Source organism: Drosophila tropicalis, unplaced genomic scaffold, assembly GCF_018151085.1.
Source record: "Drosophila tropicalis isolate 14030-0801.00 unplaced genomic scaffold, ASM1815108v1 contig_845, whole genome shotgun sequence".
NCBI lineage: Eukaryota > Metazoa > Arthropoda > Insecta > Diptera > Drosophilidae > Drosophila > Drosophila tropicalis.
Genome location: NW_027173338.1, coordinates 1,994,830 through 2,020,496, shown reverse-complemented (window position 1 = coordinate 2,020,496; position 25,667 = coordinate 1,994,830). Strand labels below are relative to the sequence as shown.

At 38.2% G+C, this 25,667-nt stretch overlaps 5 protein-coding genes and 1 long non-coding RNA gene across 6 annotated transcripts; 4 read left to right on the top strand and 2 right to left on the bottom strand.

The window, feature by feature from the left end:
• Positions 1–2,744: 2,744 nt before the first annotated feature.
• On the bottom strand, positions 2,745–3,361 carry LOC137581420 (uncharacterized). The gene is made up of 2 exons (XR_011033142.1): positions 2,979–3,361; positions 2,745–2,911 (listed from the first exon to the last, which is right to left on the bottom strand). It is a non-coding gene; the product is annotated as an uncharacterized lncRNA (long non-coding RNA).
• Positions 3,362–3,569: 208 nt separating this feature from the next.
• Positions 3,570–4,722, bottom strand: Tengl1 (Testis EndoG-Like 1). The gene is made up of 2 exons (XM_068295323.1): positions 4,433–4,722; positions 3,570–4,374 (listed from the first exon to the last, which is right to left on the bottom strand). Exons 1-2 carry the CDS (start codon positions 4,589–4,591, stop codon positions 3,631–3,633), a joined length of 903 nt encoding a protein of 300 aa, XP_068151424.1. The 5' UTR covers positions 4,592–4,722; the 3' UTR covers positions 3,570–3,630.
• A 4,390-nt stretch (positions 4,723–9,112) lies between these two features.
• Positions 9,113–11,591, top strand: LOC137581271 (phospholipase A1). Its single transcript, XM_068295479.1, is given in 4 exon segments — positions 9,113–9,323; positions 9,400–9,682; positions 10,576–11,164; positions 11,166–11,591. Coding segments are annotated over 4 exon segments (1,155 nt in total). The 5' UTR covers positions 9,113–9,256; the 3' UTR covers positions 11,382–11,591.
• A 6,067-nt stretch (positions 11,592–17,658) lies between these two features.
• Positions 17,659–18,930, top strand: Tengl2 (Testis EndoG-Like 2). Its single transcript, XM_068295791.1, is given in 3 exon segments — positions 17,659–17,952; positions 18,006–18,564; positions 18,567–18,930. Coding segments are annotated over 3 exon segments (966 nt in total). The 5' UTR covers positions 17,659–17,778; the 3' UTR covers positions 18,800–18,930.
• Tengl3 (Testis EndoG-Like 3) lies at positions 18,734–20,035 on the top strand. The gene is made up of 3 exons (XM_068295790.1): positions 18,734–18,848; positions 18,910–19,102; positions 19,157–20,035. The coding sequence occupies exons 2-3, from the start codon at positions 18,932–18,934 to the stop codon at positions 19,991–19,993; spliced, it is 1,008 nt and encodes a 335-aa protein (XP_068151891.1). The 5' UTR covers positions 18,734–18,848; positions 18,910–18,931; the 3' UTR covers positions 19,994–20,035.
• A 157-nt stretch (positions 20,036–20,192) lies between these two features.
• Positions 20,193–25,536, top strand: Sec24CD (Secretory 24CD). The gene is made up of 6 exons (XM_068295784.1): positions 20,193–20,797; positions 21,115–22,089; positions 22,157–22,723; positions 22,788–23,655; positions 23,727–24,517; positions 24,581–25,536. Exons 1-6 carry the CDS (start codon positions 20,543–20,545, stop codon positions 24,719–24,721), a joined length of 3,597 nt encoding a protein of 1,198 aa, XP_068151885.1. The 5' UTR covers positions 20,193–20,542; the 3' UTR covers positions 24,722–25,536.
• Positions 25,537–25,667: the final 131 nt, after the last annotated feature.

The following is a 25,667-nucleotide window of genomic DNA, read 5'->3' as shown; positions in this document are numbered from 1 at the left end:
TAAATATTATTTTTATTTGTTTTTGGACGAATTTGTTGGGTTGAAAAGCAAAATCATTCGGTCTACCAGACTGACAGGCTGAAAACAATTTGTTGGCCAAGTCATTCGTCTCTTTTGGGGCTGATGCAAAAAAAAGAAACGAACCACATGACACACACACTACACACACATAAGCAACCACATAGAGACTCAAGCTGTCAACACATGGCCTTCCATTGTTGCCAAAATCTCAGAGTGTGTGTGTGTGTGTTTGTGCGGACACACTCGAAGGATAAGGATCCGTATCCGTATCTCAGATGGCTCCATACATATTCGTACATTATGCATGCAGTGCAGGGCCAATGGCCAGAAGAATATTCAAAGCATTTAGCAACTCATTGTCCCTTTCAGCAAACCAAAACCAAAACCAAAAGAAGACGATGACGACAACGACACCAGCGACGACGACGACATACGAAAAATGTATTCATGGCCCCCCAAATTGTATAATTTAAGTTTGCACATAAAATCACACCGCAAAACTTAGAAAAGGTCCAGAAATATAAAAAAAAACAAGAAAAGTTCAAGCCTTAGAACAAGATGAGAATGCGGCATACATGAACTGACATAGATAGATATAAGTATGTGTGTGTGTGTGTGTGTGTGGAATATCTAGGCCAGAAAACGGAAGACGTTTTAGACAACCAAAAAATTGCCAGGGATGGCCAAATTCATGATTTGTATGAAATATAAATTATTAAGTTTTCCATTCAAGTTTAAACTTTTAAACATTCTAATCTAAGTTGAATAAAGAATACTTTTTCATTATAGTTTTTGATTTGATAAGAGATTAGAGCAGAGATTTTATTTCTAATAAGACAAATATAAGGGCTATTAATATCAGCTTTAGTACTTTCCTTCATACTTTATAAATTATAATTTTCTCAAGTTTGAGGTCAATGTTAGAAGCTAAAACTATAAAAGCATTGAACAAGTATTTGAATATAGTAAAATATGCATAGACCAGTCCATGCTCAGCAACCCAAATAAAGGATATGTTCAACCCTGATTCTGTTACCTACAAAAAGGGTCTTGTCCTCTATTACACACTTGAGTACTCACAACGAAACCGAAACTCATGCCACTCGACTCCACATCAAATTTAAATTTTCAACAGAGGTACCGAAGGTTGCCACACAGGACACCAAAGACAGGACATGCAAAAACAGACACACACACACACACACACACTCACACATAAATAAATACATACAAAATGCGAAAACTTGTGCACCATAAAAATACTATAAAATTGCACAAATAGCATTTGGAAGATATAGAAAATGGTTTGGGCAAAAAGTGCGATTACTTCTGACCTTAAAGTGCGTGAGCACATGAACTTTTATGGATTTGTGATGAAGCAGGCGGAGGTGTGGGGAGGTGTTCAAGATATTGTTGTAAGTCATTGTAACCTTTTTTGCCTTTCTTTTTCTTTTGATTCTACACAATCTCAACACATCAACTTAGTTATGTGGCAACAAATTGGCATTTAAGTTTAAAGTTGCCACAGAAAGGGCCCCTCGGTCATCAGTTTAACTTGTAAGCTGGGGAGACATTTTGACTTAATTAGAATTCTGGCATTCTGGAAATCCAAATCGCATACACATAACACACATACGGTTCATAAATAATTTATTTGCCATGAAAATGAACATGAATACGTGAAAATTTAAATAATCAAATTCTTAAGGGGTTAAACACTAAAATCCAACAAAAAGAAACTTCCTTTGATATAAATATATACATATATTTGGCATACTCAGCAATTGGATCTGGGCATAGTTTTGTGCGTTGCCCGTTTTCCATCACCTGCAGAAAAGGTTTCCAATGCATAAATTAACCCAACAAGAAAAAAAAAAAGTCAAATCCAATTCGAAAATGCTAGACAAGTATAGTTTCCTTAGTCCGAGATTTTCTTACGATTGCAAATTATTGTCCTTGCCTTATATACTCGAATGTTTGATTTGCGGTTTTGCCTGCTATTCATTTTACTCAATGCCTCTTAAATTGTCTTTTTAATTTCAGCAAATAACTGCAACAACAAGCATAAGTAGTTAACTAATATTGATTGTGAGTTGAGAAAACTAAATCAACACGTTTAAATCCTTCAAACATAATTGAATTATTTAGCTATTTGTATGCAATGAACTTGACTTGACTTGACTTGGCCAAATCTTTTGATTAAATCTTTAAATTGGAATTTAGTGAAAGCTGATGTGGAATCGTTTCCAGAAAAAACTTACAAGAAGGGAAAGATCTAGTCCATTTCATAGACACATACTTCACTTCGATTAGCACAAGCTGGGACAGGTTATTATGGACATATTATGGAGGCCTAGTTCTATTCTTAAACCTTAACTGACCAAACTAACTTTCCAACAGGAAAAAAACAAAGCCATTATAAGCAGTTTTACTTATTTTCCTTTTTTGGAATTTTTACAATAATTTATTAGCCAAAAAAAAAGCAACATATACCTTTTTGAACTTTCATACATGTTTGCAACTGCAAAACTTGTTAAACTTTTTTGGTTTCCAAACAGACTTATATAACAAGGCTAACCTTAAGCTCAACACCCACACAAGACCGAGACCGACGACAACTTTAATTAAGTGAAAATTATGTTACCAAGACAAGGAAACACATCGCATATTGGTTCACTTAGTCGGACACACGTGGCGTATGAATAATGTAAAATGTCAACTAATTAAACCAAGTAAAATGCATTAACAACAACTTGGCCAACACAAGGCTGTAGCCAGCAATTTTTTGACCAACATATTGTTTGTTTTAATTAAAAATTTTGCCAAAATATTGTATGAGCAGCAGAAGCAGCAGCAAGCAGAGTGGTTAAAGAAAATATTATGGAATGATCTAAAAAGAAAGTTAATTTATAAATTAAGAAATGAAAATAAAAGTAAATAAAATTGAAACTCCATACCTTATTTATATTTTAAATAGGAATCATATCTGGCAATATCTTCATATTCCGTGTCATCTTCTTCTTCGAGGTCATCATAGAAAGTAGTCATATTGTCTGTTAAGACCGAGGTTGATACCATCAGAAAAAGTAGTAATACAAAAAAAAATATGTATATTTGTGACATCATTTTGTTGTTTTTGAATTTCTACCCTTTGATTTCTTTGGAAATGGTATTATGATTTCTCAACTAATAAGCATCATAACCGTCAACATCTGGAAAATCATCATCGTTTTCAAAAAACTTATCGAATGGTCCTTTTTCTGGTATTGCAATGGCTGTAACAATCAACAGAATATTGAGCATATAAAAACAAATATTTATAAACTTCATTTTCTTCAGACTTGATGTTTCTTATTTTAACTCTTCAATCAGACAAATTTTTGATTAACTTTGAAAATATATACAGATCATATTTAGAAAAAAGAAAAGGTGAAGATCTTAAGATTCTTCTGGAATACATATTTTTGTCAAAACTTTGATAAATCTTAATATTAAAGATAAATGTCATCATTACAATAATTTTTAAAAGTTGCTAAAATCTCCTGCCCATTAAAACTTGTTTTTGTTTTTTGTACAATTCGTTTTAATTTTTATTTTTAGTTATTTTTACTACAGCTCCACAATCTGTGCTGAATTTTGATTCGTTTCCATTGCCGTCTGATTGTCAATAAAATGACGATCGAGTCCTTCAAAGAATTTCAAACCAGTTGCATTTTCAATATCACGAACATCGCTCAACAACGATTTCAATTGAACTGAATCGCATATGGGTGCATTAGGTATGACATAAGCTTCAGCGTATGGAGTCATTTGATCCCCATGTTTCGGATCAATCACAAGGATTTTAAAGAAATGCGTGGGAACGGCAACCATTGCATTATCCTCAGGCTGAAATTGCAAATACCAATCGTTGTTCTTTAGCTCGGAGGGCATATAAATCGAACCGGTGTATACATAAACCGTGCCATGCCTTTGGCTCATTTCCACGACATAGAGCAGCATACGATGCCAAATGCTCAAATTTAAACCTCGACCAACAAATGACTTGATATTCGATATGAAGAAGACACGTGAAGCCTCCGATTGACCCATAAAATGAGCTGGTGATGCATTCGCACTCATGGCTAATGCATCACTATTTCTGTTACTTGAATTGTGTTCTATGCGCTCGCACATCCATTGTATGGCTGAATTACGTCGATCGAATGCGGTGACAAAATCATATTCTTCATTTAGCGTGATGTCGTTCATGCTGGGAAAACCGTATTTCATAATGCCTCCGAATTTGTGTTTCTCTTCCTCATCATCTTCATCAGGTTGCTCCATATCCGGACTGGCACTAAAGAGACACAACTAAAAACAAGGAGAAGCTCTTAACTAAAAGAAAAGGATTGTCTATGGAAAGGACTACCAATGCGTAAAGCTTGCGACGTATGAAATAGGCATGCGGATTTCTTTGTTCCAAACGTTTGATGTTTCGCATTACATCCTGATGCTGATAATAAGCACCCAAGGCGAAAAACGATCCGGCGGTAACGGCAAATATCGTTAATATGCTCTTCAATGGCATATCTACATGGAAACACTAAAGCTTTAAATAATTACTATACTTAAAAAAGAAAAAAAAAACCGAAAAACAAAAAGTTTTTAAATGAAAAATTTCATTATAAATTGCAAAAAGTTTGAGTACGAGATTTTTTATGACAGATTTTGAAGTGAAATGACAATGTTTCTAAATAAACTATCAACTTTACAGAATGTCTAAAACGTGATAAGTTGCAATTAATCCAAGTCCAAATGATCTCTTGAGGTGACAAAAGGCCAGAACTCATTATTTTTCTCATCAAATATGCATATAAATATTACTTAATTTGAAGACTTAAAGCATTATTTTCTGAAATAATTGAAATAAATGTAGTTGTTTTTATAGATCACAGGATCCATGTTCTAATTATGAGTCAAATTACTAATCTTAATCTGATCCTAGAAGATGGTGACTTTCTTCTCAAGTTAGGATAACATTTAACTGAAATCTTAGCTTCATCAATGGACCCTCCTGGGGAGAATTTTCTTCTATCTTCTTAAGTCTGTTACCTTCTTGATTTACCCAGCACTATGTACATCCAAATAAAATTAAGTTCTTTGTTTCTTAGCTGAATTTTCATTTATACATGTTTTAAAGACCCGCCTTGGTAATTCTTGTCTTTCAACTTGTTAGCTTAGGTCAAACCCCAAACTTCCTGGCTGGCATAGTGTAAACTTTTTCATGTCGAAATTCAAAATGTACAGTCAACACTTGGTTGCACTTGCCAACTGCATTAACTCAATAGAAAAAGTTCAAGTCACCAAAAGAGAAACACAGAGAAACCAAAAAGTACAAAAGCCTCTAGGACAATGCTGGTTCCTAACCACCCACAGCCTTTCCCGTGTCCCCTTCCACCGCTCGGCTCCCATAATAAGCGTATCAAAACTGCAACGGCTGACTAAACCAAAAATGGCGTCAAGATTTATAAGCCAAATCTCGTTGCACTTTGTTATGCTGGATTGTGGACTTATAGTTTTTATACCATACACCCATAGGGTGAAATGGTATATTAAAGTCGCCAAAATGTATGTAACAGGCAGAAGGAAGCTTCTCCGACCCTATAAAGTATATATATTCTTGATCAGGATCAACAGCCGAGTCGATCTAGCCATGTCCGTCTGTCCGTCCGTCCGTCCGTCCGTCCGTCCGTCCGTCCGTCCGTCCGTCCGTCCGTCCGTCCGTCCGTCCGTCTGTATGAACACGCAGATCTCGGAGACTATAAGAGCTAGAGCCACCAAATTTGGTATGTATACTCGTGTAGTATGCACATGTTCAGCATTAATTGGAATTTCGGCCACGCCCCCTTACGCCCCCAGGAATCACATAAAACTGTTTTTCTTAAAAAGTATGACAGCTAGAGACATCAAATTTAGTTTGTATACCCGATTAGTTAGTGCGCAGAAATTAACTGTTCAAACTTTTTGCCACGCCCCCTTACGCCCCCAGGAATCACACAAAACTGTTTTTCTTAAAAAGTATAATAGCTAGAGACATCAAATTTGGTTTATATGCTCAGTTAGTTAGCGCGCAGAAACTAATTGTTTAAACTTTTTGCCACGCCCCCTTCCGCCCCCGGAATTTACATAAAAGTGATTTCCTTAAAAACTATGATAGCTACCGACATCAAATTTAGTATGTAGACTAGCTTAATAGACGCGCAGATATTGGCTATTTAAACATTTTGACACGCCCACTTCCGCCCCCGCAAATTAAACAAAACTGATTTTAGCAAAAACTAACAAAGCTAAAGTCACCAAATTTAGTATGTATACTGGCAAAGTATGCGCGGAGAATTTAGATATTTTCACATTTTGCCACGCCCACTTCCGCCTCCATAATTTAGAAAAAACCGATTTCCTCCTGTAGTTTTTTGACTATCGCATTTAAATTTGGCAGACTAATTTATCTTATCTATTTCTACAAAACTACCAAATTTTATTGAAATCGGACTAGAAACATGCAAAATATGCGTATGAACGTATTTTACTAAGCGGTCCACAAGGCCAGAATTGGCCGTTGGCTAGTGGCGGCGCTAGAGTGCTCGTGTGTTTGTAGAGTGAGCGAGATAGCACATACTATGAAACATGTAAAAACAATTTAATAGACATACATTTGGTTTTCGAAATTTGAAATATTTGTTTCACCTGGTGTATGGTATACCCAAGTCGACGAGTCGACTTACTTGCTTCATTCGCTTACGGTTCGGCAACTTTTCTAGATTTGGGATCCTACACCTCAAAGGTGGACAAAAAGGAAAATAAGAACAATATTTTTACCTCAAGAGCATTTTGGGTTGACGGTTAAATTTTTGCGTTTACATAGAAAAAGGACTTTACTAAATTATGAAATAAATAAGTTTGAGCTGCAGCGATAAGTTTTTAGAACTTATTCCTTAAAAGAACTTAAATAAAGCCAAAGACAGAGCATCTAAGGATCTATGTTTTTCATAACTTTTTTTTTACTACCACATCCGCTTTTTGTTCAAAACATAATTTATAGTAAAATGCTGTAATGACAAATGACTTTTCTCTCACCCTCACAAAATGTAGTTTCCTACTAAGGCAAAAACCTGAGAAAAACTTTTCACTCTAAAAATGCAGTAAATTTAAACTTAAAAACTCAACCTTCTTTAAGATTCTGTACGTATTCAAAATGGATATACAAACAAGCGGCCGCGGGCCAAGGCATTTGCCAATTAATTTCTAACGTCTAATTGGTGGTTTGCCCAACTTGACTGCTTCTTAACCGACATCGTGCTCTCTGGGTTTAGTATATTGATAGATGCCTAAGGGCATCCTGCCATCCCGCCTCCACAGGTTTGTCACCTGGCACTGAGTTCATTGCATTAGCTTTGCCTTGACTTGAAGCCTTCAAGGGGTACATTTTTGTGGATTTTCTAATCAGCCTGGTTCACCGAAATTTGCATAATTGAAACGCTGCCACGTTGCTCAAACTCAGCCCAACTCAAACTCACTCTGCCGCCAAGAATCAGGTGTGGGTGTAGGTGTGTGTGTGTGAGTGAGGGTCCTTGGCACCTCTTAGCAGGCAATTGACTTGCTAAGTGACTGAAAAATTTGTCGCTTCATTTGCTTTCTGGATTAATAAATTATGTGCTCTCTTTCTTTTAGGCCCAGGCTGGCATAATTAAGCAAGCTTCAAATGTGATTAGGACCAGGCAATTAGCTGATAACAAACGGATATAAAATGCCTCACCAAAAGAGGATTCCCAGCACTTTCGCCTCATTTAAATGACAGCTATTATAATTTTGGTGCATCAAGTTGGCAATAATATGTTATTAAAGGGACTGCCAAGTTATATCAAGATTTTTAAAAATTTAAAAACCAAAGCAATAAATCAAAATAAGTTAAGGCCCTAAACCTTATCCATACAAGTCAATATCTATAATTCTTTTATGATTGAATAAACTTATATTACCTTAACACCAGACGACTGTCTTAATAAAACCTTAAACCATATATTTCTTAATCTTGAATTTAATAGATAATACAAGTTTGAATGTTATAATTCACTTTCAGATATATACTTATATATCATTTTAAAAACTTCTAAATTTCATTATAAAAACTTCTAAACTTCCTCCCATATGCCTATATGTATAATCGTTACAGACATAAACGACGTAAAATACCATTTTTTTCATGTTACCTAATGATACAATAGAGAATGAAACTAAATCGTTTGCTCAGTGGCGGATTATCCAGTTGGGAGTGTAAAACGTTAACCAGAATAGAATAGAACAAAACATCGACTATGCCGAAATATGTAAGTGAATCCTCGCTTTTGCACATTAAATCCTTTTATATTTTGTGCCATGACGGCATAGTTATAGGTCTTAGTACTTCTTCATAATAATAATATTAAGCTTAACACTAGCTTAACAGAGTCCTATAAGGGTGAAAAGAATTGTACCCTTATGGGACGCACTCGGGTTCTCCTCGGGCTCAGGGGCTTATATACTTGTGGGGAGAACCAGACCAGAATATTTTATTTTGGCAATACATAGAGTCTGGTCTAAAATGGCATATTTTTTTGCTTTTAGTCTATTGATTGCAACATCCTGTAGACGTTTCCCTTCGATAAGGGCCCCTCGGCAGCATCTTCGCTTGTCGTCCCCTTAAACTCCGGCGCTGATAGCCTCCCATAACTTATGGGAGCCTAAATGGAAAAGTCTCTGAGAGCTTGTGAATACCGTCACCATTGAATTTAGATTTATTAACTATTTGAACAACGACTCTCCCATATCAATAATTGCCGTTACACTAATTAACATAGAAGCCGCCGCTCTCGGCAAATTTCGTTTTTTGATTATCGCGATCAGAACAATAGAGAAAGAGAGAGAGGGCGAGAGAAAAAAATGAGGAAAGGCGAGAGAATGAGATTGGGAGCGACAGTGTGGGAGAGAGAGTACGAGTACTATGACATCGCCAATATTCACATTTCAGCTTATTCTCCGAATCTCTTTTATTTAGTTGTGCATACACCAGCGAACAGTACGGACCAAGAGCCAGACGTGCAGATCGTTCATAGATCGCGCGAAGTAGCTACGAAGGGCAACGTACGCACGGTCGAGTTTTCAAGTTTAACCTGATCAATTCTAAAAAACTACTTCAGAAGTTTTGAGCTAGAGAATGTTAACTAAAAAGGGGATATTTGTGATGGGCTTGACACTAAGTGTCCTCATCTTGGTGGTAGTGAGTGAGTCTATTGTAGCTACTAAACCATTGCTTAAATTACTTATACAAATATATAACTTTATGTACTTATTAATTAGATGCTGCGTCTACAAACACCACTACAGATCAAATTTTGGCAAATGAAACAACAACCACAGAATTGCAGCAATGTCAGCATCCTCTGACTAGACCGAAAGGTCTATTGGATTACACATTTTGGAAGAAATTCTTCAAGCATTGGAATCCCTTCACAAGCAAAACACGAGTCAAAATGCAATTTTATCTCTTCAAACGGGATTTCCCGGATTGCGGTAAAGAACTATTAATCGGCGATGATGAACTATTAGCAAAATCTAATTTCGATGCACGTCATCCGACTAGGTAAGTCAGCCTGATAGGCTGATCAAGGTGAAAGATTCACTATAGATAATGTTGTGTAGGGAAATCATTTGTAAATTTTGCTTCACTTAATACTGTGTGACATAATTCAAATTCAAAAGAGCTCATGAATTAATATGATATATGTATGTATGAGATTAAATTTTTAAGAACTCACTTTTCACAGAGGTAAAAAGTCCACCCAATTTTAAAAGCTTTTGTTTATCATATAGACAAATCAAACAGTTTTTTTAATATGTATATTAAAATGGAACAAATTTGTAGGACTCAACAATGATCGCTCAAATTATAAAGTGTTTAGTCCATGTATCATTCTTATACAAAATAGAAAAGAATCAAATTTTCTTATTTGAACGTTCTGGAATCTAGCACAAGCCTTATAGTTTAGATATGGCAGATATTATTTTTAAAATAGTTATTAAGTAATTTTTATAAAATAAATTCTTGAAAGTCACACACATTCTTTAGTACTCAAGACCAAAAAAATGTATATATATATATATATCTAACTATTCAGAGCTAACAACAAAATTAACAAGTCTCATTTAGCATGTACATATGTATCTTAATATATTTACTTAAAATCAAACATAAATTTGATTAGCTGTCATTATTTTTGAAGCCAATACTAAAATAGCCAGAATGTGACTACAGATGAAAACCAAAAACTGGTTTTTATTGTTCATTTCATTTGGTTATATCAGCATTTTTCATTTTGCTTTCATTTCAATCTTTTTGTCTGTCCTCTTATCAATGAGTCACTGCTTGAATTTTACCTGCTTTGTTGATGCTTTTTAATGAAGTTATACTAATTACTCTAACTACTCCATTCCCAATTAGAATGATATATATTAATGTGTTACTTGACATTGCAGAATTATCGTCCATGGATGGATGAGTCAAGCTCATGGATCATTGAATCGGGACGTTAAGAATGCATATCTCAGTTTAACACATGGCGAAAAGCCCCTGTATCCCGACTTCAATGTGATTGTTTGCGATTGGAGTATGATTTCATCGAATGTAAATTATTTTGGGGTCGCTGATATGATTGAGGACTTGGGCTTCCTGCTGGCGGAGTTTGTGCGTCATTTGCATATGCGAGCGGATTTGCATTACGATGATGTTTACGTGATTGGGCACTCGCTCGGCGCTCAGATAGCCGGCAGTGCGGGTAAACAGATCAAACCGTATCGCTTTAATACAATCTTTGCCTTGGATCCGGCCGGACCAAAGTTTCGGGAACAAAGCGATGATTATCGCATAGACGCAAGTGATGCTCATTATGTGGAATCAATACAGACAAGTGTAACATTCGGTTTCGAGCAACCGGTTGGCCATGCCACTTTCTATCCAAACTATGGAAAAAATCAAAAGAAATGCTATGTATATGGTTGCTCGCATAAGCGAGCTCATCATTATTTTGCCGAGAGTATCACAAGTGCCAAGGGATTCTGGGGGAATACGCTGTGAGCGTTTGCCCGATCAAGTTTGGGTTCTCTTGGACAATGAGGGAGAATTTCGCATGGGTGGCGAACCATCCTTGCCCAAGAATGGTACCTTCTATGTGAAAACCAATTCGGAGCCACCATACGCAATGGGACATCGCACAAATGTGGATGTGTTTCAAAGAAGAGAAGTTAAAGTCGACATGGACGAGGAGGCCGATAAAACTGTATAAATATGTTGCATGTCAAGAGATTAAGAATTTCAGCATTATTGTATATAAATGTAGGATTGCGTGAGAACCTCTAATGTTATCGGAATGCCGATAACGATATTAGTAGGATAGATATCGATAGATGGTGAATCGGAGAGGGAGGGAGAAGAGCTTGAGTTGCTGGACGGAGAGGTTGTGTTGGTCTCGTGAAATTAAAAGTGTTCAATAAGATGGTTTCTTTTTCTTTTGTTAATAATTAAATAAAAATGATAAGCTAAGATACATACATAAAAGCAAAGTGGTGTGAAGTGTATATTTTATTCTGGTCCAGTGGACTCAGCCTTTCTACATTTTGGGGGCTCAACCGGGATTGTAACAAAGAGCGAGTGAGAGAGAAAACTTTATGAAGAAATCGCGCGTAATTGCAAGAGTGACGCCAACATAAGGAAACATGAGAGCAAGCGAGACAAAATAAAATGCGTGCTTTAATTTCACCACCGACAAGAAAAGAGACGAACACATGAGAAATAACAACAAAGATGAAAAGATGAGTAACGCTTAAAGACGACAATTTTGTTCAGAGAGGAACAAAATGAGGAAAAGCAAGAACAAAGACGAAAATATTTGAAAGACGAACAACTTCCCAAAGACGAAAATTTGTTCAGAGACGAACACGAAGAGCATCAAAAGACGAAAGACGACAAAAATTTGTTCAGAGAGGGACAAAACGAGGAGAAAAATTGAACTTGCTTGGATTCGGCGCTATCCAATCATTCAGGCAAGCCAAGAAGTAACCTGGAGCAGAGATCGGACTCGGAGAGTGGCTGCTAATACGAGGAGTACCAGATCAAGACGAGACGACCCGATTCACCACTACATGCACAGTCAGAAGGCATCATCCATCCAACATTGTGTGTGTGTGAGTGAGAAGAAGCTAAGACGTAAAGAAGACAACACGTAAGAAGACAACTGCGTAAGGAAAACAACACGTAAGAAGACAACTGCGTAAGGAAAACTACGCGTAAGAAGACAACTGCGTAAAGAAGATCACGAGAAACGGACAACATAGACGTAAAATAACCAGGGCTACATCGCAAGTACATTTATTTTAATACTAACAATAGTTAAAAGTTTTGAAATAAGAGAACAATGAATTACAATTTTTAAAAATAAGAAAAGAAGATTTAAAAGTTGTGAAATAAGAGAACAATGAATTACAATTTTTAAAAATAAGAAAAGAAGATTTAAAATTTTGGAAAAAGAAAAGATGATCTAAAAGTTGTGAAATAAGAGAACAATGAATTACAATTTTTAAAATAAGAAAAGAGGATTTAAAATTTTGAAAATAAGAAAAGAAAGATTTAAAATTTTGGAAAATAAGATTTAAAATTTTGGAAAATAAGATTTAAAATTTTGGAAAATAAGATTTAAAATTTTCGAATTAGAGAAAGAGAAATAAGAAAAGACGAACTACGAGTTTTGGAAAATAAGTAAGAAAGAAAAATTCAACAAAGAGGAATTAGAATATTTGTAATCATATAAACTAACATCTAATTTAAACACTAATTTAAATTATTTTGTAATCAATATTTTTACACATGTTGTATAACGAGATCACCGAACTGACCGTCGCAGGGTTAAAAGAAAAGTTAAAAGAGCTGAATTTAAGTGTAAAAGGCAACAAACCTGAATTAAGAGAGAGATTAATTTCATATTTTGATTTAGACACGAACGAGCAATCCTTATATTCAGAAGCTAATACCAGTATTCAAGGCGAAGTTGAAGAAGTTGAGAGAGAAGTGACAATGGCGTTCACCTTAAAAGATATTCGTGATTCGTTGACAGAGTTTGATGGGAGCAACAAAAAGGATGTATTAGAATGGCTTTCAGACTTTGAGGGTACTGCTGTAACAGTACAATGGAATGATCTTCAGAAATTTATCTATGGTAGACAGCTGTTGACAGGAGCGGCTAAGTTGTTCGTAAATAGTCAAGAGGGTCTAACAAGTTGGGGTGGACTTAAGAGCGCGCTACAGGATGAGTTTACTGTTAAATTGTCGGCAAAAGAAGTTCACAAGCAATTAGAGAGTAGAAAGAAGAAATACAACGAGAGTCTGGTTGAGTACTTTTATCTAATGAAGAGTATAGCCAAAAGAGGCAGCTTAGATGAGGAAAGCATTGTCGAATACATCATTGAGGGTATCCCTGACTCTAAAATGAATAAAAGCGTTCTTTACCAAGCGAGAGATTTGAAGGAATTACGAGAGAAACTAACGATGTACGAGAAATATGCTTCCAACCAAGAGTCTAAAACAAAACCACGATTTGAGAAGCTGCAATCGAGGAATACTTTGGAGGATTTCAAATGCTTTAAATGTGGAGGAAAGAATCACGTCGCTAAGAATTGTAAAGACGATTTCAAATGTTTTAAATGTAATCAGATGGGCCACAAAGCTAATCAGTGTGAGGCAAGGAACACAAAAGAAACTAAGAAGGATAATACAAATTATCAACAAATGACACTTAAGTTTAATCGTTCTTTTAAGGACGTTCCAATAGGCAATAGAGTATTATCTGCTCTGTTTGATTCGGGCAGTGATCTTTCCACCATTAGCGAGAGCACTTATAAGGAAATAAACCCGGTTAACTTAAACCGTGAATGCAAGGAGGTAATTGGCGTAGGAGGGAAAAAGATTCGTACACTGGGATTTTTCAAGATCAAAACAGAGTTAGATGGCAACGCTGTAGAAATAGACTTTCATGTTGTTCGAGATAAAGACACATTGTATAAAGGAGTGATCGGAAATGATGTTCTGGAGAACTTGAATGTTACTATTGGAAGAAAACGAATCGTGTTCCACAAAGAAGACGAAATACCAAAGCCAATAAGCCGAGAAGTGCAAACTAAGACAAACATTTCTGAATTGCAGACAACGTTTGAGAGAATTATGACAATGACCTTGGATGAAGACGCTGCACTGGAAATTGATCTCAACCATTTAGACGAAGGTATAAAATCAGATATATTAGAAATGTTGAAGTCATATAAACCGGTAAAGCCTACTATATCGCCAGTGGAAATGAAGATTGTGGTAACAGATGATATTCCAATTTCTCAAAGGCCAAGACGTTTACCATATCAGGATCAAGTGATAGTGAATCAGCAGATAAAGGAATGGATGGAGGCTGGAATCGTTCGTCAAAGCTTTTCCGAGTATTCATCTCCTGTGGTGCTAGTTTCAAAAAAAAGATGGCAAGAAAAGATTATGCTGTGATTACAGGAAGCTGAATCAGAAAATAATAAAAGACAATTTTCCGACAGCATTAATTGACGACGTTTTGCATAAACTGCAGAGAGGAAAGGTGTTTACAACCCTCGATTTATGCAATGGATTCTTTCACGTTCCCGTAGACGAAAGCTCACGGAAGTTTACATCGTTTGTTACTCAAAACGGCCAGTTCGAGTTTAATTTCGTGCCATTTGGGATAACCAATTCGCCAGCTGTATTCATGAGATACATATTTGCAGTCTTAAGGCCACTTATCGATGAAGGGATTGTTATTTTGTACATGGATGACATTATCATACCATCAGATGATGAGGAAGATGGATTAAATAAGCTGAAAAGAGTATTAAATCTAGCCGAGACTTCAGGACTGAAAATTAAATGGGAAAAATGTCAATTTTTACAAAGGCGAGTCAATTTTCTAGGATACATAATTGAAAATTCGACTATTAAACCGTCCAGAGAAAAGACTATGGCTGTGGAAAGTTACCCAATCCCAAGAGACAAAAAGGGTTTACAAAGGTTCTTAGGTCTTACTTCGTATTTTCGCCGATTCGTGAAAGACTTTGCAACAATCGCTAGGCCGTTGACGAATATGATGAAAAAGATGTACCATTCATGATGAATGAAGAAGCACTTGCATCCGTTAGGCAGTTAAAAGTAGGTTTGTCAAATCCGCCAGTATTACGTTTGTTTGATCCGATGGGTATAACCGAAGTTCACTGTGACGCTAGTATGTATGGTTATGGCGCTATGTTACTACAATTTGATTCTGAAGACCAGAATTTCCATCCTGTGGAGTACATGAGTCGTAAGACTACACCAGCAGAGGAGAAGTATCACTCATATGAGTTGGAAGTACTCGCCATAATTCAGGCTTTGTCAAAGTGGAGGGTTTACGTGCTTGGGAAGAAGATAAAAATCGTTACAGATTGTAATGCATTCGCAATGACGATTAAAAAAAAAGAAGTGCCTTTAAGAGTGGCTCGATGGGCGATATTTCTACAAGATTTCGACTTCGAGATCGAACATCGACCTGGAACTAAAATGAAACACGTGGATGCGTTAAGCAGAATTCATTGCTTATTGCTCGAAAATTCTCTGAGACACAAGATACAACAGGCTCAGCTTTTGGATGAATGGATTAATGCGGTTAGAAAGGTATTGGAAAACGGGACATATGACGACTTTTATTTGCAGTATGATATTTTACACAAAGACCCGATTAAAGAACTTATAGTTATACCGTCGGCAATGGAGAGAGAAATCATAACTATGGCGCACCGCCAGGGGCATTTTGGAATTAAGAAGACCATAGATCTCCTAGAAAAAGATTATTATATACCAAACGTTGCCAGCAAAGTTGAGGTGGTTATCAAATCGTGTGTGGAGTGCATTGTGAGCGAACAGAAGCATGGAAGGAAGGAAGGATTTTTAAATGTCATCGACAAAGGTGATGAGCCATTGACAACGTTTCACCTAGATCACATAGGCCCCATGGAATCGACAAAAAAGCAGTATAACCATGTTTTGGTCATAGTAGATGCTTTCTCCAAGTTCGTCTGGCTATATCCCACTAAGAGCACAGGATCTGAAGAAGTTGTTGATCGTCTGCAGAGACAATCGGAAGTATTCGGGAACCCGAAACGTTTTATAACTGACAGAGGAACTGCTTTCACTTCCAACATGTTTAAAGAATACTGTACCTCGCAAAAGATTCAGCATTTACTTATTGCTACAGGAGTACCCCGTGGAAATGGGCAAGTCGAGCGTCTTAATAGGACTGTTTCAACGCTATTGACCAAGTTATGTGCAGAGGAACCCAAGTCCTGGTATAAAAACGTTGGCAGGGTACAACAGTTCATCAACTCTTCGCCACCACGGAGTACTAAGATCTCGCCTTTTAAAATTTTGACTGGTATTGAAATGAGAACGACATATGATCAAGAGTTAAAGTCCCAGTTAGAGGAAGAATTACTTATAGAGTTGCAACGGGAGAAAGATGAAATTCGTAGATTAGCAAAAGATAATATAGCAAAAATACAGGAAGAAAATCGTAAGTCATATAACAAGTTTAGAAAGTCCGAAACAGAATACGAAGTGGGCGATATGGTTGCTATAAAGCGTACCCAGTTTGGAGCAGGGCTGAAGCTTAAGAAGAATTATCTAGGGCCGTATAAAATTGTTAGGAAGTTGAGACATGGTAGATACTCAGTGGAGAAGATTGGGGATGGTGAGGGCCCAAATAGGACCAATACCGTAGCGGAGTACATGAAGATGTGGAATCCATCATTCGGGACGAATGAGCCTGTAGAATGGCCGAATGTAGGATTGCGTGAGAACCTCTAATGTTATCGGAATGCCGATAACGATATTAGTAGGATAGATATCGATAGATGGTGAATCGGAGAGGGAGGGAGAAGAGCTTGAGTTGCTGGACGGAGAGGTTGTGTTGGTCTCGTGAAATTAAAAGTGTTCAATAAGATGGTTTCTTTTTCTTTTGTTAATAATTAAATAAAAATGATAAGCTAAGATACATACATAAAAGCAAAGTGGTGTGAAGTGTATATTTTATTCTGGTCCAGTGGACTCAGCCTTTCTACATAAATTGTGTAAAATGTTTATAAAACGAAATAAAAACGTGTTTCCCCATGAAAAAGGTGTTTTTAGTTATAACAGTAAGAGATTTCTCTTAGTCCCATCAAATTTTTTAAAAAATCAGATAGAAAATGGCCAAAATATTTCTATATAAGTTTTTTATTACCAGAACCCAAGGAGAAGAGTAAACCCTTTACGTCGTGCTCATCTTGGAAGAGGGAGCTTTAATTTGAAATATATATATATGTAGGATCGCGGGACTCTTGGGGACTCATCCAGGTAAAGGCAAAAGTTTCCACATCTTGGAGGCTCGTCCGGGAAAGGCTGAAGTTTCCACATATATATTGTTGTTTCACTTGGTGCATGGTATCCCAAATTCGGATCGACAACTTGTTTACTTTATGTATTTGACTTAATTCAAATTGTACTCCCTTTTTATTTTATTTTTTTTGGTTTTAGTAAACCGGAAATACAACATTTACTATAATTTAGAAACTATGTAGAATTCTGGATAAGAAAACCAGCTGGCTATTATGAGCTTTCGTTGGCATCTCCTGGGATTGGGCCTTCTCCTCGGCCTGGGCACAGCTGGATTTTCATTTGCAGCCGGAATATACTACCAACATGAGCATGCAACCCAAAGATTACAACAACTAATACAACAAAATCCGTATGCCTACTATATAAGATCAAAAATCTACGAAGTGGTAAGATAGTTATTATTTTACTGAACTCTACTGAAATGCAAAGATTCCCTTAGTTTACCTTCTTCGAAACCCCCGATGATGAAGAGAATGCTAATCATCGCTTGGGTAGAATTATGAAATACGGATTTCCCGGACTAGATGACATTCGACTTTATAGTGACTTTGTTCTCTCCTACGATCGTCGTAATCGTGTGGCTCATTGGGTCTGCGAGCATTTGCAAAGGAAAGATCTATCCACGATGACACATGTGGGTCGGGCACATGCCAGTTTTCAACCAGATATGAGTGTACCATCCAATTTCCGTTCAAGTCTGGCGGATTATCGACGATCTGGATTTAATCGTGGTCACTTGGCAGCAGCTGGAAATCATCATAGCCATCAAACTCATTGCAATGAGACGTTCTATCTGACCAATATAGCTCCACAAATAGGCAAAGGTTTCAATAGCGGAGCGTGGAATAATTTGGAAATTTATGTTCGAGACTTAACACTACGATACGGATCGGTTTATGTCTGCACAGGGCCATTGTATAAGCCCAAGCAGAGATATGATGGCAAATTGAGTGTGGAGTATGAGATGATTGGACCTAATTTAGTGGCTGTTCCCACTCACTTTTTAAAGTCATTATGGTCGAATCAAAATCGCCATTAGGGAAACCCTATATGGAGGGTTATGTGCTACCAAATGTCACAATACCTGATAATCTGCCACTACGATCCTTTCTTTGTGATATCCGAGAGATTGAACATTATGCAGGATTGAAATTCTTCGATGGCCTGAGAAGAAGCGCGATTTTTGGTAGTAATTATCCAAGCGAATCGCAAGTTTTTCGAGATTTCGGTTGACATTTCAGTAGGTCAGCCGTATCGTTTCAGAAAAACATAGTGACAATTTGTAAGAAAATTTGAAATATTTTGTATTACCTACCATATGCACAAGAGAAAATCCCAAATAGATAACTAAATTAAAAGTAAAATATGTCATTCAATGAATCTCGAGCCCAAAATTGTGCCTTATATGCTCTAGCAGGACTGACAGGTTTCGTATGTGGAGCCTATTTCCAGCAAGAGGCATCTATCAGGCATTTATTTAGTGCCATTAAAAGGGATCCGCATATCTATCATTTTCGACATAAGCTTTATCCAATGGTAAGCGATATATCTGAAGAGTGTTTTTCTAGTTAATATTCATAATACTCACAGTTTTCCACATTTCCGACTGATCATGAGACTCGTTTGTGGCAGCAACCGCATAGCCTGTCAGACAGGATCCGCGAGTGTTTGGTATCACCCCTCTTTGATTTGTTTAGTGCTATGTTTATGCTAAAGAATGAAACTCCAAACACCATTGACCTTCTGGATCTTATCAAATATGGGCTTCCCAGCTCAGAGAATCTATGCGTCCACAAGGACTACATTGTTTCGCAAAACTTTGCCTTGAACAGGCCGAATTGGGTGTGTGAACATTTGCGAGGAAATTATAAAAAATTAAGCACAGACGATGATGGCGACGAGTCACTCCATCTACGATTCAATGATGTGTATGTTTTGAGTTCTGCTTCAACTAGAATCTGTAAGGCTTTCAAGCGAAAAATCTGGCGTGAACTAGAGCAATATGTGTCTACATTGACAGAACAATATGGCTCTGTCTATGCTTATACGGGCCCTGTTTATACACCGTCGTGTCGAGATCACGAATGGTCTATGGAATATGAGGTCCTCGATTGGAGACCTTACCCAGTGCCATCGCATTATTTTAAAGTACTGATCATAGAGTCACAAGTGGAAGGTTGCGCTCCCTATATGGAATGTTTTATGATTGAGAATAGCAATAAATTATGCGACAATCTGAGCAGTAGTTTAGCGCAAGTCGAAGAAATCGAACGATTTACAGGCCTGCGTTTTAACAAAGGATTGCGTCCAACGGTCGTATATTCTGATGATACTTGCACAGTAGATGCAAAGCAACCGTCAAGAAGCTTTGCAGGATTATCCGAACCCTTGATGCAAACAATATTTAGAGGGGGTATTTTCTTTTAATATACTAATTTTTTTAAATAATCAAAACACTCCATACACCGATTTGGTTCTTTTACATTCTTTTTAAAATCCCGCCATTGACACCTACACAGCTGGTTTTGCAATCGGCTAACGCGGTGCAGTGTTGCTAAACGCTAGGCAGCGCAAAGCGATAACGATAAACTTTACGTGGCAAACTGTCAAATCGCTAAGCAAAACGAAAACTAAAAGAAAAATCGAATTAGGGAACTGACGTGGAAGTTCGTTTTTGCTTGGGGTTTGTTGGGCTTTATTTTAGTTTTAAACTGCATTTCTTGTGCCTTTAGCAAGGAAAAGTTTAATTAATACGTTCGCCAGCGGTCATCGAGATATTCAGTTTAGTGAAATTAAGCCCATAGAAGGCCGAAAAATAGTGAAATTCTTCACCGAGTTGTGTGTGGAACTTTGAGCTGAAGCTGGGAAAAACGGTTTTGCCTTGTCGTCGTGTATGGTGTTATTGTTGTTGTTGTGTTTAGTGTGAAAGTTGTTTAAGCTTTTCTTTTTTTGTTGCAAGGAGCGCATACAATAATAATGAATCCGAACGTTTATGGGCCTCCGCCTACCCAATACCAACAACAACAGCAGCAGCAGTTGCCGCCGTCATCACAACAACAGCAATATGCAGCAGCTCCACCGCCGCCTCTGGGTGCAGGAGGGCCGGGGCCAGCAACGGGTTGGCCACCTCAACAACAACAACAGCCGCAACAGTATGGAGCACCACCACCGGCCACATCGTCGGCTCCAATTCCTCAGCAAACTTACCTCAATGGCAACTATCAACAGCAGGTAAAGATATTTTCTTCTAATAAGATTTTCTGTCGTCAGAAAAAATTGAGATACTTAAAGCGCCAGCAGCTGATAATAGATAGTGTTGTGTTATCAATTTGTTAACCGCCAAAATCCCTATGAATCCCTTTGATCACCCATAACTGATAAGCCTTTCAACATTCATTCACAAATCAAGAAAGAACTAAATAGGTCAGTTCGAATATTTACCCCATGTTTAATGTTGGATGCTGAGCGCCATTCGTTCAGTAGATAAGAATAAGTAATTAAAATTGATTTGTCGTCTCTCTTTCACTGTCTCTCGTTTCGTCTTGTAGCTGGCCACGTCAATGAGCGGCTTGAATGTGGGTGGAGGAGGAGGAGTAGGGGGTCATCCATTGAAGCCCGCACAGCAACCAGGAGTATTTCCACCAGGTGGTTTACCACCCACTAGCCAAGGAGCGCCATTGCCGCCGACGGCTTTTAACAATAATAATGCATTTGCGGGGGCACCACCAACTGCTGCTGCTCCTCCAGTTGGAGCACAGCCAGGACTACCACCAACATCTGGAGGTTATGCAAATGGACAAACAATTGGTGCCCCATTTCCACCCACATCGTCAGCAGCTGTCCAGCAGCCACCTACACGCACTCTGACACCTCAAAGTGTGCCCAGTGGCGTTAATCAAATGAGTGTGAATAGCGCCAATTTGGCGGGTTTACCGCACATGCCTCCTGCGAAATCGTCCGTGCCATCAGGACCAGGAGCAGCTGTAAATCAACCACCAATTCCAGGAGCAGGACCACCACCATCGTTTGCGCCACCAACATCTTCAGCAGCACCACCAAGTGTCACAGGAGCCCAGTTGCCTCCTCCGGCATTCGGTGTGCCTAACTCTAGACCGGGCCAACCTCAACTACCACCCGGAGCAGCTCCGCCGCCCACCTTTACGCAACCTGGGCTGCCACCACAACCTCAGCCAGGAGCTCCTTTTGGAGCTAATCAACAACCTGGTTTTCCAGGAACCTATCCTGGTCAGGCTCCAGCTGCTTATACTGGGGCACCGCCGCCGTTGCCAGGACAACAGCCGGCTGTGCCACCACAATTTGGAGCTCCTCAACCGGGTTACCCGCCACAGCCGGGTCAGCCACCGGCGCCAGGATATCCACCTCAGCCAGGCCAACAGCCCCAAGCGCCGGGCTATCCGCCACAACCCGGTTATCCACCACAGCCAGGACAACAGCCTGGAGGATTTCCACCACAGGCACAACCTGGTGGCTATCCGGGGCAGCAAGGCCGTCCTGGTTTTAATGTAAGTTGGGTGTTGTTTGCCAAGGCCTAATCATTTCTTTCAATATTTCTTTTTCAACATTTTACAGCAACCTCCAATGCCTGGAGGCATGTATCAACAGCAGCAGCAACGTCGCCTCGATCCCGATCAAATGCCAAATCCCATACAAGTGATGATTGAGAATCAACGTTTGGCCGGTGGTCCTTTTGTGACAAATCAGCCTGGCCTTCTGCCGCCATTGGTCACCACAAAATTCGTAGTTCACGATCAGGGCAACTCATCGCCACGTTTTCTACGTTCCTCGCTCTATTGCATACCCAATACAGGGGATCTATTAAAGACCACAGCTCTTCCACTGACTCTGAACATTTCACCATATGCCCGTGTAAATGATGGGGAATTGGAGCCACCAATTGTTAATTTTGGTGACATGGGACCAATACGTTGTAATCGATGCAAGGCCTATATGTCACCTAATATGCAATTTGTGGATGCGGGTAGAAGATTCCAGTGTCTCATGTGTAAAGTGACTACCGAGGTGCATCCTGATTACTATCAGCATTTGGATCATACTGGCCAAAGAGTGGATAAGCATGAACGACCTGAACTACTCTTGGGAACATATGAATTTTTGGCTACAAAAGACTATTGTCGGGTGAGTAAATGATTTCAAAATCGTCTGAGCATTGAAGTTTAATCAAAAATCTGTTTGTGTTTAGAATAATTCGCCACCCGAAGTGCCCGCCTTTATTTTTGTCATCGATGTATCTTATAACACGGTCAAGTCTGGTCTGGTGCATTTGCTTTGCTCGCAAATTAAGAACATACTCAAGAATCTGCCCATTGATCAGGGTCAAGATAAATCAAAAGTTCGCGTCGGTTTCATTACCTATAATAGCACCGTCCATTTCTATAATATTAAGAGCAGTTTGGCCCAACCGCAAATGATGGTTGTGGGCGATGTTCAGGAAATGTTTATGCCTCTGCTGGATGGTTTCCTCTGTCATCCTGAAGAATCGGCAGCTGTCATTGATTCACTGATGGAGGAAATACCGCGAATGTTTGTTGACACCAAGGAAACGGAAACGATTCTCTATCCAGCCATACAGGCTGGCCTGGAGGCCTTGAAAGCATCAAATGCATCGGGCAAACTGCTGGTCTTTAATTCTACATTGCCCATTGCAGAGGCTCCTGGCAAACTAAAGAATCGCGACGATCGTAAATTGCTGGGTACAGATAAAGAAAAGACTGTCCTAACACCCCAGACAACTGTCTACAATCAACTTGGCCAGGAGTGCGTCCAACAGGGTTGCTCTGTGGATTTGTTTTTGTTTAATAATGCTTACATCGATATTGCAACAATTGGCCAGGTGTCGCGTCTAACTGGCGGTGAGGTCTACAAGTATACTTATTTCCAAGCGGAGCTTGATGGCAAACGTCTGATTGAGGACATTATTAAGAACGTATCGCGTCCCATTGCTTTCGATGCGGTAATGAGAGTAAGAACCTCCGCAGGCATTAGGCCAACAGAATTCTTTGGACACTTTTATATGTCCAACACCACAGACGTGGATTTGGCTAGTATTGGTAAGTTATACATATTATGCATTATACAGAAAGTTCTTTACATAATTTTCTCTTTCACTTTCTTACAACAGATGCCACTAAGTCGGTGAGCATTGAGATCAAACACGATGATAAACTACCGCCAGAGGAGAATGTCTATATCCAAGTGGCTTTGCTCTATACCTCATGCAGTGGTCAGCGACGTCTGCGGGTTCTGAATCTAGCATTACGTGTAACGACCATTATAGCGGATGTGTTCAAGAGTTGCGATCTGGATGCCATGATGCTCTTCTTTGCCAAACAGGCCTGCTTTAAGCTCATGGAGCATTCACCGAAACAGGTTAAGGATAATTTGATACATCGTTCGGCACAGATTTTGGCCTGCTATCGCAAACACTGCACATCTCCGACATCGGCTGGTCAGCTTATACTGCCAGAATGCCTCAAATTGTTGCCACTGTACGCTTCGTGTCTTCTCAAGAATGATGCCATTTCAGGCGGTTCAGACATGACCCTAGATGATCGCTCTTATGTCATACAATTTGTTCTATCCATGGACCTGAATATGTCAGTCAACTATTTCTATCCAAGATTCATTCCTATACATACCGTAGAACCAGAGGAGACAGAGCTACCAACACCAGTAAGATGTTCCCATGAGAAAATTACTGAAGATGGCGCATACATACTTGAGAATGGTGTGCATTTGTTTATCTGGCTGGGTCAATCTCTATCGCCAAACTTTGTTCAGCCATTATTTGGAGTTCAGAGTACACAGCAGGTGAATGCTGAACGATTCGCCATTACGGCAGATACGCCATTGGCTCGTCGTATCAACGATATACTGAACAAGATTATGGATGAGCGTACGCGCTACATGAGAGTAAGTGTTATTCTGGGGATGAAGTTCTTTTTGATTTAAACTAATTTAATTGTTTCTTCGCAGATCACCTGTGTTCGGCAGAATGACAAACTGGAGAGCGTTTTCCGGCATTTCCTTATTGAGGATCGCGGTACAGATGGTTCAGCTAGCTATGTGGATTTCCTATGTCACATGCACAAGGAAATCAAAGATCTTTTAAGTTAGCACGTAGGCAACTGCAAATACAAGTTACCATCAGCCTCAAGCGGGGCCTACGAAGAGCAGCGCTGGGCTAATAGCTACTCTCAGAATCGGGCACGCATGCGTCGCATGGCCTCCATGCGTTCCAATCGCCTGGGGAAATGATGGGTTAATCTGAATGAGCATGTCGCAATGCTGGAAACAGAAGAGAACTTTCATTTATATATTTACAGAAAAGCATACATAAACATATAAATAATTTGCTATAATTTTTCAAGCGTATCAAATCTTCCATTAATTTTATTAAAAAAAAAAAAAAAAATTTCTTTATTTCGCATTATCTTTGATTTTCAATATTTATATATACATACGTACATATATATTATATATATGTTGTAGAGCTCTAAAGAAATTGGGACAATTGTAAAAAGAAACCCAACAAAGCCAAGCAAATCCAATGGCAATTTAGATAAATTTTAGTTTCACATTCAGATTCCAAATCAAAGTAATTTTAAAAACTTTATATATTAGAAATTATTTGAAATTTCCTCTAGTTGCAAACAATTGTCATTTTTGGTAGAAAAAGAAAAACAATATATACTTATAACAATTATTTTTGTGCGTTGCGCCCTGCTTTTCTATTTTATTTTTTGTGTAATTCAAATGATTATTATAATATATTATATATAACATAAATGTTTCATGTGAGAATTATTCTACTTCTATGGTATATTGCCCCTGTCCCTATCCAACTACCCTAATATATAGAATACAAAAAAAAAACTGCAAAACAAAACATGAAAATGAAAATAAAATTCTTTGAAAAATATCAAGTAAAATTTGTTTATTAACTGCATATATGTATGTTAAAACTATCTACTTGTGTTGAATATATTTATGAAAAATTGCCAATTTGAATCCATAATTTTGGCAGCATTGTTTGGAATATCATAAGGTGTGTCCATCTATT

Coding starts and splice junctions, on each gene's coding strand:
- Tengl1 (XM_068295323.1), bottom strand. CDS start 4,591: ATGCCATTGAAGAGCATATTAACGATATTTGCCGTTACCGCCGGATCG. Junction 4,375..4,432: donor GTCGCAAGCTTTACGCATTG/GTAGTCCTTTCC, acceptor CCTTGTTTTTAG/TTGTGTCTCTTTAGTGCCAG.
- Tengl3 (XM_068295790.1), top strand. CDS start 18,932: ATGTCATTCAATGAATCTCGAGCCCAAAATTGTGCCTTATATGCTCTA. Junction 19,103..19,156: donor GACATAAGCTTTATCCAATG/GTAAGCGATATA, acceptor TAATACTCACAG/TTTTCCACATTTCCGACTGA.
- Sec24CD (XM_068295784.1), top strand. CDS start 20,543: ATGAATCCGAACGTTTATGGGCCTCCGCCTACCCAATACCAACAACAA. Junction 20,798..21,114: donor ATGGCAACTATCAACAGCAG/GTAAAGATATTT, acceptor TTCGTCTTGTAG/CTGGCCACGTCAATGAGCGG. Junction 22,090..22,156: donor AAGGCCGTCCTGGTTTTAAT/GTAAGTTGGGTG, acceptor AACATTTTACAG/CAACCTCCAATGCCTGGAGG.